Source organism: Sphaerodactylus townsendi, linkage group LG03, assembly GCF_021028975.2.
Source record: "Sphaerodactylus townsendi isolate TG3544 linkage group LG03, MPM_Stown_v2.3, whole genome shotgun sequence".
NCBI lineage: Eukaryota > Metazoa > Chordata > Lepidosauria > Squamata > Sphaerodactylidae > Sphaerodactylus > Sphaerodactylus townsendi.
In genome coordinates, this window is record NC_059427.1 from 143918829 (window position 1) to 143931787 (window position 12959).

At 49.6% G+C, this 12959-nt stretch overlaps 1 protein-coding gene across 1 annotated transcript in view; it reads right to left on the reverse strand.

Annotated features, from left to right (window-relative positions):
* Window positions 1-331: 331 nt before the first annotated feature.
* The window catches only part of SLC25A23 (solute carrier family 25 member 23), a 67748-nt gene continuing 55120 nt past the window's right edge, over window positions 332-12959 (reverse strand). Inside the window, exons 8-10 of the mRNA XM_048490896.1 lie at window positions 7501-7668; window positions 6652-6802; window positions 332-2460 (exon numbers count right to left, since the gene is read on the reverse strand). Of these exons, the coding sequence (XP_048346853.1) occupies window positions 2276-2460; window positions 6652-6802; window positions 7501-7668 (504 nt within the window). The 3' untranslated portion in view covers window positions 332-2275. The remainder of the gene's footprint in view (window positions 2461-6651; window positions 6803-7500; window positions 7669-12959) is intronic.

Here is a 12959-nt window from a genome sequence, read left to right on the forward strand (position 1 = left end):
GGGGCATTGCTGGGCAGGGCTGTGGCAAGGACACAGCCACTGCGCCGGTCCTTGGGCGGGAAACGAATGCACGCAGGTGCAGGCTGCTATACACACTGGTGCACCACCTGCTAGACTGCTTCAAGTTCTGCACGCTACTGCTGAGGAGCGGAGGAGGAGTGTAACTAAGGCAAAAATCACGTGGCAAAATCACCAATTAGTAACCCCCTCTCGGCACACACAAATAATTAGTAATCTACTCTCGGGAACCTGGGAGAACTGGCTGGATCCCACCTCTGTTCTCAAGTGCAAAACAAATAATGTCGATAGAAAATTATGCAAAACAGACAAATTAAGCAGATTTGCTTCATTTGCATCATTCGTACAGATTGTAGACTTTCTTGGCACAGAATGTTGGCATTCTTCAGCTCAGCTAAAATCACCCTTTGCAGACCCAGTGATGCCCCAGTGGCAGCTTTTCTGTGCAGCTGGAACCAGTCCTCTTTTCTTCAGAAGAAGCTGGTGACTTTCCCCACCAGGAAATGTCTGCAGCCAGACTGGCTTGGTCTATTATCCTGCCCCTCCGAGATTTCAAATAATGACAAGTCAAGGGGGGGGGGGGTAGGAAAAGGAGGACCCACCTCCACTGAATTATGACCTGCCAATAAATTAGGAGGACAGCCAATCAGAAAAGGGGCGAGGGCAACAAGGGAATATGGCTTTAAGGGCTTAGGAGATGGCATTTCTCAAACCACAAAGCCAGTGCGGCCAGCATAACATCTCACAACAAGCAGAGGAAATGCATGCATGCATGCATGCATGCAAGGAAAAAAATAACACAGGGGTCTTGAGTCTGATCAGGATAAGTGCATCTGTTGCTAGGCAGAAAGCTTAGGATAACAACAAAGTGTAGCCCTTACAACTTTATTCTCTGCCATGCACAGGGTTGCCAACTTCCAGGCAGGGACTGGAGAGCTCTCACAAGTGATCTCCAGACAAAAGAGATTGGATCCCCTCCTGAAACTGCCTGCTTTGGAGGATTGATTCTGGGGCTCTAGGCCCCACCAAGATCCCTCCTCTCTCCTAGACCCCACCCTCCCCAAGCTGTATCTCCAAGACTGCAGGAATTTCCCCAACCTAGAGCTGGCAACCCTAACCATCCCCTTCAGAACAGAAAGAAAAGGAGTTGGGGGGAGGAGAAGAAGGCGCTTCATTTAGTTCAGCCAGTCACCTAAGTGGTCCACAGATGAGTCTTTTAAGTTAAAACAGTCCATGTGCAAAATATATACAGACATTTTTCCATACTAAATGAAAAGTTAAGCAGGGCAGGGTGGAAACGCCGTCCGCCGGGCTCCAGCGCTCCTTAGAAGATGATGCGAGAGCAGGACCAAACGTGGGTCAGTTTTATAAAGTAAATCCAGAATAGATGGGACAATCAGTTTGCCTACATCCTTCTACCATGGGCTGTTCAATCCCACTGGAGCAGAGGTGAGAAAACTCAGCGGAACTCACTGCAACTTGATGAATTGTATCCAGGGGAATGGATTATTCCTGAGTTGATTGTCTCTGTAACAGAGACTGTCGATTGACTGGGAAGCAGCCCAGGGTTTCCCGCTACGCTGGTCGGACAGCTTCCCATTGAAATGAATGTCAGTCGGCTTGATTTTCTACCGGACGAGGCTGTTACAAGAAGGCAGAACTGAGAAAGAGGCAGTGGGAAGGAGGTGATGCACATGCAGACAACAGCAGGTGACCCAGGAAGCCTCTGGATTCATGGCGGAGAGGTCCATCAGTGGTCACCATCCATGGTGACTAAAGGGAACTTCCACATTCAGAAGCAGTCAACCTCTGAATCCCAGTGCCAGGAGGCAACATCAGGAGAAGGCCTTGGCCAATGTGCCCTGTTATTGGACCTCCAGAGGAACTGGCTGGCGGCTGTGTGAGACAGGATGTTGGACTAGAGAGACCTTCATGGGGCTGACCCAGCAGGGCTCTGATGATGTTCTTATGAAGGGAACCTACCACAAGTTCCAGAATGTGAGAAACTTAAGGAAGTCTCAACCACAAGGGATCACAGTGATTCTCATGCCCAGGACTCTGTGAGCAAGACAAGTCTTTGTTGGTGCTCCTTCTTAGAGAGGGCTCCACAGTCGCGAATTTGAGGAAGACTCGGGTCTTTATGCTCCAGCCCTCTTTCTGACAGCCCCCTGAGCAGAGGAAGCTCTTCCCAGTCTCTTGCCACCTTGGAAACACGATATCCAGAGGAACGGTCCTTCTTGAGAGGAAGGCACCAGCTTCACCGGGAAGTCACCCCCAGGGCCTGCTTCATGTTCTCGTAGACTACATAGCTGATGCTGACCGCTGGGATCACCTTCATGAAGTTGGGGGCGATGCCGCGATACAGGCCCAGGACCCCCTCCCTGGACAGGATATGTCTGAAGAGCCCCAGCATGGTGAGTTGAGGGGCACCTTCAATGGATGCTAGACAGGGAGAGAAAGACAGGGAGAGAAAGACATGGTGATGAGGTTCAAGGCAATCATCATGAAAACAGAGCTGGTTATTGAAAACGGTTGCCTTATGAGGTGCAAACTCACGTGGTGCAGGACGTTGAGAGGGATAGGGCCGTGTCACAAAAGCAGACAAGGTGACGGAGTTAATAGAGGCCCAAGGGAGAAAGTTTGTTATGGCCAACAGCTGTTTTAGGGGCCGTGGGGAGGCCACCTCCAGCATTTGGAAAGGCCACCCTGCCATATTGATTACAAAATTAAACAGCCTCACCCTGCAGCTCCAGAACCAAATCTCCCTTTATTGTCCCTACGGGACTTTTTGAGTGCACTGTATTCTCTTTGGGCTACGGAAAACCCCTCCAAACATTCAATCAGTTCCTCCATGAACTAAGCCCTTTTGCCATCCTACATCTGGATGACATCACCATTTACCTCACGACTTGGGAACAAAACCTGGAACAGGTGAGTTCAGTTTTGTAACACCTCCTTAGCACCGGACTCACCATCAAAACCCCAAGATAAGGTTTTGACTATGTAGAATGTCACTGCCGCATGTGGAAATACCATGTGTACCAGGAATTAAATATTCTGCTTGGTGGTGTAATTTTGTTTGTTCAAATTTCTAGTTTAGTGTATAAGTTGTCTCTTTGCTAATATCCAGAAACCCAGTTTGGACCAGTGGTTTTGCATACTAAACTTCAACAGGGAAGATATGACAGAGACCTTGAAACTTGCAAGGGCTCAAGGGTGCCACCTACGGACCCTAGAGGGCATTGCAATAAAGGCAGTCCGTTCCATTCCACCTGGGACTATCCTGGCAGATTTAATCCAATTTTGGTTGAGACCAGATCCTTTATTTGTCATGGAAGCTCACAGGCATTACCAGGTGCTTGATGGTGGTGGGGCTGGATGGGATGTGGCTCTGATTGATAAACATAGTCTCTGGCATCAGAGGTGGGCATTTGTGTGGCACTGGTTTGGCTCCAACTCCATTTAGCATAAATATCTGGGCGTATCTGGGATTTGCCCTTCAGTTTTCAGTATTCAGTGGACACTGGACCCTTGGGAAGCTGAGTAGGTGTAATGGATTCCTTCAAAGGAGCAGCAGTGGTGTAGGAGGTTAAGAGCTTCCATGGCTCACCAGTGAGTCTGGCTTTGATTCTCCCAGCTCTTGCCGCCTGAGCTGCATGGAGGCTTATCTGGGGAATTCAGATTAGCCTGGGCACTCCCACACAGGCCAGCTGGGTGACCTTGGGCTAGTCACAGCTTCTCGGAGCTCTCTCAGCCCCACCCACCTCACAGGGTGTTTGTTGTGAGGGGGGAAAGGCAAGAAGATTGTCAGCCCCTTTGAGTCTCCTGCAGGAGAGAAAAGGGGGGTATGCATCCAAACTCCTCCTCCTCCTCCTCCTCCTCCTCCTCCTCCTCCTCCTCCTCCTCCTCCTCTTCTTCTTCTTCTTCTTCTTCTTCTTCTTCTTCTTCTTCTTCTTCTTCTTCTTACTACAAGGAACTCTGCATATACTCTAAGGATCCAGCTACACCCTAGGTATCATGTTTCGCTTGGGCCCTTTCGGCACATGCAGAACAATATGCACTTTCAATCCACTTTGCAGCTGTGCGAAAAATCCACTTGCAAACAATTGTGAAAGTGGATTAAAAGTGCTTTATTCTGCATGTGCGGAAGGGGCCTTAGATAGGTCAATTATGTTGCTTTTCATTTGAATATCTCTGTAGTTGTTGTGGTGTGTTTTCCTGGTATTTTGTTTGTCTTTTCTCCATCCCGTTTTGAATCCAACCAACCTTTTCCCTTTTTACAATAACTCTTTTTATAGAGACTTAGAGTTCACTTAGAACTTAGAACTATCCCATTTCTCTGGGATACTCATAAGAACATAAGAACTAGCCTGCTGGATCAGATTAGAGTCCATCTAGTCCAGCTCTCTGCTACTCGCAGTGGCCCACCAGGTGCCTTTGGGAGCTCACCTGCAGGAGGTGAAAGCAATGGCCTTCTGCTGCTGCTGCTCCCAAGCACCTGGTCTGCTAAGGCATTTGCAACCTCAGATCAAGGAGGATCAAGATTGGGAGCCATAGATCGACTTCTCCCCCATCAATCTGCCCAAGCTCCCTTTAAAGCTATCCAGGTTAGTGGCCGTCACCACCTCCTGTGGCAGCATATTCCAAACACCAATCACACGTTGCGTGAAGAAGTATTTCCTTTTATTAGTCCTCTTAATCTCTTCCCTGTATGCTACACCATGCATGTGCTACCAGGGTGGTTATAAGTTATTGCTCTAGTACTGCTCTGGAAGACTACCTTCTCAGTAGGTCAGTCCAGATGTTCTCAGGAGGGCAGCAGGGTACCAAGGGTACATTCCAAAGAACCCTTGGTCCAAAGGAGTTTCCCAACAAGGAAAGACACCCTTTCCCTCTCTCTATTGTAACACAATCCCACAGATTGTGAGGAGGGGACTTGTGGTGACCGAGCCTGATATCTCAAGGTGGATTGTGAACAATATGGCGAGTTGGTACAATTGACACAAACACACACACAATAGGGTGTTGTGGGTTTTCTGGGTTGTATGTCTGTGTTCCAGCAGCATTTTCTCCTGAAATTTCGCCTGCATCTGTGGCTGGCATCTTCAGAGGATCTGATGGTAGTAAAGCAAGAAGAAGAAGAGTTCGGATTTATATCCTCCCTTTCTCTCCTGTAGGAGACTCAAAGGGGCTGACAATCTCCTTGTCCTCCCCCCCCCCCCCCACAAAAACACCCTGTGAGGTAGGTGGGGCTGAGAGAGCAAGTGGAGTATATACCTGTGGAATGTCCAGGGTGGGAGAAAGAACCATTAAAAGTGTCAAGGGTACAATTTGCAAGTGTGATTTGCATGTGTTAAGTGGAATCCACCCATTTTAGCATATGTATGTAACACTGAAATTGCATTGTCAATTAGCGAGGGCATCTGCCTAGCAGTTGCCTGGCATTTTAATCCATTCAATTGCTTCCTGCAGAGAGACATCCTGTATCTGGGTGGTGTTCACTAACCATTGTCTTGATTCTAGTGTTTTTCAGTACTGGTATAAGCGAAACATCAGGAAAAATGCTACTGGAACACGGTCACACAACCTGGAAAACCTGCAACACCCTAGTGATTTTGGCTGTGAAAGCCTTCGACAATACACACACAATATTTTGGGACTGGTGTTCCTCTGTGTCAGTGATGGTGAACCTTTTTGAGACCAAGTGCCCGAATTGCAACCCAAACCCCACTTATTTATCGCAAAGAGCCAACCTGGCAATTTAACCTGAATGCTGAGGTTTAGTTTAGAAAAAAACGGTTGGCTCCATCTTCCTCCGCCCCACCTGCTCGAGCAGGGGCCAGCCTGCTCTAGCCTCCAGCAAGTCCCACGTGCATCACTCTGTGTCTCTCTGTGTCTCTCCAGCATCTCTGCCTCCTCTGCGCCCCCTCCCCAGGCAGCAGCCACCCGGAGCACAGGCACCAGGTCCACCAGCCGAGTCCTGCCTGCTTACTGCGGTGCACGCACGTTGTGCTCAGCGGCCCAGGCCAGCCTAGATGTGTGTGTGTGTGTGTGGGGGGGTGATTTTCCGCTCCCCACATGACAAACTCTGTGCTTGTGCCCACAGAGAAGGCTCCGAGTGCCACCTTTGGCACCCGTGCCATAGGTTCGCCATCACTGCTCTGTGTCTATCAGCTAGTGGCCTACAGACTATCAGCAGTCTCTCGAGCTTCCTCTGGCCATTGAGCCTGAAAAACCTTTAGCAAAGGAAGGATAATGCAAGCTGAACACCCGAAGGTGTCCTCTACTGAGTCAAACCCTCAGTGTTGCCTCCTCCTACTGGCAGAGGCTCTCCAGTGTCTCAGGCAGACATCTTTCATTAGGGTGGGTAGGGTGTTGAGACTAGGATCCGGGAGTCACAGGTTCAAATACCTGCTGTGTCATGAAACGTAGTTCCATGACCTCAGGCTAGTCGCATACTCTCAGCCTAATCTTTTAACCTCACAGGGTTGTAGTGAAGATAAAACAGAGGAGAGGGGAACGAGGTAAACTGCTTGGGGTTCCCTTTGGATAGAGAGGGGAATATAAATTAAGTAAATAAATGAAATAAGTGCAATGCTCTCCTCAAACGGAGTGCAGGACACGGCTGCCCACCTTGTGCCTGCATCCGGGTCCGTACCAGGGCCAGGGGGTAGCTGGCGATCTGGCCACAGGTGCTGGAGACGGTGCCACAGGCCAGGAGCACCAGGACGCCCGGGTCAGCAGTGTCCTTGCTGTACTTCTGCAGCCAGGTGTTCTTCAGGGTCTACAGCAAAAGAAAAGGAGAGCTGGTGTAGTGGTCAAAGTGTCAAATTAGGACCCAGGTCCTAACTAATCCTCACTCTTGTCAGGGAAGCTCGGGGGGGGGGGGGGCTTGGAACATTCACACTTTCAGCCTAACCCAGGAGTGGCCAACCTATGGTGCTCCAGATGTTCACGGACTACAATTCCCATCAGCCCGTGCCAGCATGGTCAATTGGCCAGTTGGCCACTCCTAGCCTAACATATTTCACAGGGTCACTGTAAGGATAAAATAGAGGAGAGGAGAACGATGTAAGTGTCATGGCCTATATCTCATTCGGGATTACTCTTAGAGAGTGGTGGAGTCTCCTTCTTTGGAGGTTTTTAAACAGAGGCTAGATGGACATAGGTCGGGAGTGCTTTGATTGTGGGTTCCTGCATGGCAGGGGGTTGGACTGGATGGCCCTTGGGGGTCTCTTCCAACTCTTCTATGATTCTATGGCAGCCTTGAGAACTGTACCCGTCTGTCTCTTATCTCCCTCTGTAATGGCTTCTGCAGCTGAGAGAGGGGGGAGGTTTGGGATGTCTATTTCTCCCAGTTTCTCCCTGTCCAAGGAATGTGTGTGAGTAGGAGTATGAACTTGGCCACATTAATAGCACTGGCCCCTGACTGGGTGCGAAACCAGCAGGAAAATGTTGTAAATAAAAATGTCCCACACTCACCTCATATACCGCTAGATCGATGCCGGCATAGGGAATGATGCCCAGCACATTCGGCAGGTAGCCCTTGTAAAAGGCACGAACCCCTTCCTTCTGAAGGATCTTCTTGGCACAATCTGACACCCCGTCGTACTGACCGGTCTTGCGTAGGGTTAGCCGGGTCTTCAGAACCTGAAGTGGAAAAAAAGACATTGGTGAACTGAGACACAAAAGGCACCTCTCTCCTATGGGCAGTCAAGGCACACATACCCTGTTTCCCCGAATATAAGACATCCCCTGAAAATAAGACGTAGTAGAGGTTTTGCTGAAGTGCTAAATATAAAGCATCCCCCGAAAGTATAACGTATCAAAGTTTTTGTTTGGAAGCATGCCCGTCGAACAGCACACCAGAGCATGCAGCTGTGGAGCGGAAAAATAAGACATCCCCTGAAAATAAGACATAGCGCATCTTTGAGAGCAAAAATTAATATAAGACACTGTCTTATTTTTGGGGAAACACGGTAACCTTCAGGGAAGACTGGGGTATAAGTAACCTCACTAAACAATGAAATCTGAAATATAATGTACAAACTTTAATTTAATTAATACTACATTTAAAAGATAAACTGATGATATTAGATGTTATTTGTCATAATGATTTATTTGATTATTTTATTTATTTATTTATTTATTTATTTATTATTTAGATTTTTATACCGCCCTATCCCCGAGGGGCTCCGGGCGGTGTATAACAAAATTAATACAGTAAATTAGGGGCAAACCATACAGATAAAACAACAGCAGCCCATAAAACTCCAACATTAAAACATACTGAGTTTCATTAAAACAGCAGTAATTTCATACTAAAGGCACCCGGAGAATCCTTTCTTTTAAAACCCTCCCCTGGGGAGCAGTCGGACTCCTCCATAGGAGGATAATCTTGATGGAATCGAACAGGGGCGCCATACTCAGCGGCTGGTTGCTCCAAAGGCCCGGCGGAACAACTCGGTCTTACAGGCCCTGCGGAACTCACCGAGATCCCGCAGGGCCCGGACAGCTGGAGGGAGAGTGTTCCACCAGGCCGGGGCCAGGGCCATAAAGGCCCTGGCCCACGTGGAGGCCAGCCGCATCACGGAGGGGCCGGGGACTACCAGTAAATTCGCCTCTGCTGAGCGCAGAGGGCGAGTGGGGACATATGGGGTAATGCGGTCCCGAAAGTACAAGGGTCCCAGGCTGCGTAAGGCGTTAAAGGTCAAAACCCAAACCTTGAAGATGATTTGAAATTCCACCGGAAGCCAGTTAGTTAAGAACATAAGAACATAAGAAAGAGCCTGCTGGATCAGACCAGAGTCCATCTAGTCCAGCCCTCTGCTACTTGCAGTGGCCTACCAGGTGCATTTGGGAGCTCACAGGCAGGATGTGAAAGCAACGGCCTTCTGTTGCTGCTGCTCCTGAGCACCTGGTCTGCTAAGGCATTTGCAGTCTGAGATCAAGGAGTTATCTAATAATACATGAATGGCGAATGATAACTTGAAGATGTAGTTAATGAACATTTTATTTTTTTATTTTAATCAACAAAATATTAAAATTTAAATTTAAGGTAATGAACAAGCTGAATTTTTACATAATAAATTAGATATTTATTGTCAATTAATAATCTGATTAAGTATTTTTCATATGTCTAATGTATATTATAGTTGCAGTCAAATCTAATGTTAACGAATACTTTTCATCTCTGTGTAAATAATTGTTACTCTTTTTTCCTTCTTATTCTTTAATGTTCATACTAAAAAATTAACAAAATGAATACAATGTTGTATTGAATTTATTGTAAAAAAATGGTTAAATAAATTAAAAAAATTAAAACACAAGAACAATGAAATCCCTGATTCTTGGGCTGGGGGTCTGTCCCAAGCCCGAGATCCTCACTGGAAATGGCCCAGATTGAACTTTGGACCTTAGAAACTCTAAACCCGCCATACATGGGGGGGGGGGGGTGGGGGGGGGGGGGGGTGGGGGGGGGGGGGGGTGGGGGGGGGGGGGGGTGGGGGGGGGGGGGGGTGGGGGGGGGGGGGGGTGGGGGGGGGGGGGGGTGGGGGGGGGGGGGGGTGGGGGGGGGGGGGGGTGGGGGGGGGGGGGGGTGGGGGGGGGGGGGGGTGGGGGGGGGGGGGGGTGGGGGGGGGGGGGGGTGGGGGGGGGGGGGGGTGGGGGGGGGGGGGGGTGGGGGGGGGGGGGGGTGGGGGGGGGGGGGGGTGGGGGGGGGGGGGGGTGGGGGGGGGGGGGGGTGGGGGGGGGGGGGGGTGGGGGGGGGGGGGGGTGGGAGGGGGGGGGGGTGGTTAGGGGGGGAGGGGGGTTGAGGGGGGGGGGGGTGGGGGGGGGGGGGGGTGGGAGGATCAAAACAGGAAATAGAGGCTGAGGCCTTCCCCTGATAAGAACCCCTAATAAGTACACAGTGATCAACCACCTCCTGTGGAGGGCCAACTACAGGTCAGAGGCTGAAGAAGAAGAAGAGTTTGGATTTACATCCCGCCTTTCTCTCCTGTGAGGAGACTCGAGGTGGCTTACAAGCTCCTTTCCCTTCCTCTCCCCACAACAGACACCTTGTGAGGCAGGTGGGGCTGAGAGTTCCCAAGAAATGTGACTAGCCCAAGGTCACCCAGCAGGAATACGTAGGAGTGTGGAAACACATCTGGTTCACCAGATAAGCCTCCACCACTCAGGTGGAGGAGTGGGGAATCAAATCTGGTTCTCCAGATTAGAATCCACCTGCTTTTAACCACTACACCACGCTGGCTCTCTTTGGAGAGTGGGCTCTTTGGCATTATACCTTGCTGAGTTCCCTCGCCACCCCAAGCTCCCTCCTCAAATGTCCAGGAAATTCCCAACCCAGAGTTGGCAACCCAATCTCCCGCTGTCTGGAGTTTGGAAGTCAGCTGTAATTCTGTGAATTACATCCACCAGCTGTGAATCCCACAATAGTTAATTACTGATTGAGTAAAGAAGGTCTTTCCTGTTGTCTGTGCTGAATTTCTTTGCTAAGGACTTCATTGGGTGTCCCCTAGTTCTAGTACAGGGGTCTGCAACCTGTGGCTCTCCAGATGTTCATGGACTACAAATCCCATCAGTCAATTGGCCATGCTGGCAGGGGCTGATGGGAATTGTAGTCCATTAACATTTGGAGAGCCACAGGTTGCAGACCCCTGTTCTAGTATCGCGGGAGAGGAGGAAAAAACACCATGTATAAACTTTCTCCACACCGTGAATAGTTTTACAAACGTCTGGCATGCCCCCCAGCCGTCTCCTTTTCTAGCCTGCAATGGGGCCATTTGGCACATCTCTGAGCTATCCAGAGCATTAGCTCACGGCCTTGTTGGGCTACCATCTGGCCTCTCTTTGCTGGGCTCCACAGATTATAGTGAGTCTACTAGGAGCCTGGGGGAACCACCATGGCGGTGCCCAGCCTCATCCTCCTCCCCGTGCGGAAGGAGTCCAGTTCCTCTTGGCCAACGTCCATACGGCCAGTTCATTCCAGGTCAGCACTGTTAAGCTTCCACTCAAAGGCCTGTTAAGTAACACACTAATCTGGCATGGAAATGTGGCTAAAGAACCTGGTCAGGGCAGAGCAAAAGCCCAACACACGGATGCCTCTCGGACTTCACATTATATTCCTGAGATTTAGACCGCAAACCCATCGGGGAAGGGAATCACACTCTCTTTATATACAAAGATAGGTTTAACGATCACTTGTGCCCCTTGTCCTGGGAACAGTCCATGTCAGAATTACATCACAGTTCCAAAGATTCTTGGGTGAACGTTGTGACCAATAAACTTAATGAGTGGGACCTGTAGCCCTGCCCTGCTGTAGCCGTGCCTGTTTCTGTTCCAACCCATTAACAAGGAACTTCATTTTCCTTTACCAATTCCCTGTTATGATTTTCCATCATGTATCTATCTGAACAAGAAGAAGAAGAGGAGGAGGAGTTTGGATTTATACCCCCCTTTCTCTCCTGTAAGGAGACTCAAAGGGGCTTACAAACTCCTTTCCCTTCCCCGCCTCACAACAAACACCCTGTGAGGTAGGTGGGGCTGAGATAGCTCCAAAGAACTGTAACTAGCCCAAGTCACCTAGCTGGCATGTGTTGGAATGAATAAGCTAATCTAGTTCACTGGATAAGCCTCCACAGCTCAGGTGGAAGAGTGGGGAATCAAACCTGGTCCCTCAGATTAGAGTGGACCTGCTCTTAACCACTACACCACACTGGAAGTGGGCTGTGGCCCTAGAAAGCTCATGCAGAAATAAATGCTGTTAGCAGAAGCGCCTGGCATATGTAACCTTCATACAACCCGCCTTCACGTAACCTGTTTGATGTGCACCTTGATTGATATGTAAAGGGCCTTTCTCACTTCTCTTCCTTTCCTCTGATGTTTGCAGCTTCACCACCGATAGTAGATAACTAGGCAAATGACCCTGAGATGTCTCACTTCCTTGGGAGAGCAGGATGTGTTCGTTAGCCTGAGGGGGGACGCGAGGCAGGTAATGGCATCTATCCCTTTCGTGGCACCTGGGCGTCTCCAGGGGTCTGCAACCTGCGGCTCTCCAGATGTTCATGGACTACATTTCCCATCAGCCCCTGCCAGCATGGCCAATTGGCTGATGGGATTTGTAGTCCATGAATATCTGGAGAGCCGCAGGTTGCAGACCCCTGGTCGAAACAAATCTTTTCACACTTTCTCTGGGAAAGCGGGAGGGGGGAGTTGGGTTAGGATAAAGGGACCTGTGAAAGCCAGGCCAAGCAGAAATGGCTATCTCAAGCTAGGGACTTGTTGCCTTTTGATAAAGACTTCTGATTAAGAATCCAGAGTCCATTTATTGGCTTAAGGTCCAAGACCTAACAATATCACTTTAGGGCGCCATTAAGTTTTTGTTGCATTTTACTCTGATAGATGATGAAGAGGAGTTTGGATTTACACCCCACGTTTCTCTTCTGCAAGGAGTCTCAAAGTGGCTTACAAACTGTTCCCTTCCTCTCCCCACCCGAGAGACCTTGTGAGGCAGATGAGGCTGGGAGAGATCTGGGAGAACTGTGACTAGCTCAAGGTCACCCAGCAGGCTTTGATTGGAGAGGGAGGGAAATAAATCCAGTTCACCAGATTAGATTCTGCCGCTCATGCGGACAAGTTTGGAATCCAACCCAGTTCTCCAGATTAGGATCAGTGGACAAGTGGGGAGTCTAACCCAGTTCTCCAGATTAGAGTCCACTGCTCATGTGAAGGAGGGGGGAAAATGGGGTTCTCCAGATTAGAGTCTGGCAGGCTAGAAAAAAGATTGGAGGGGAAGGGTCATGATTCAGAAGCAGAGTCTGTGCTTGGCATGCAGTAGGTCCTGGTTCAATCCCCAGCAGCTACAGCTAAGAGGACCAGGCAGCAGCCGATGTGGCCGACCCCAGAAAGCAGCTGCCAGTCAGAGCAGACAATATTGACCA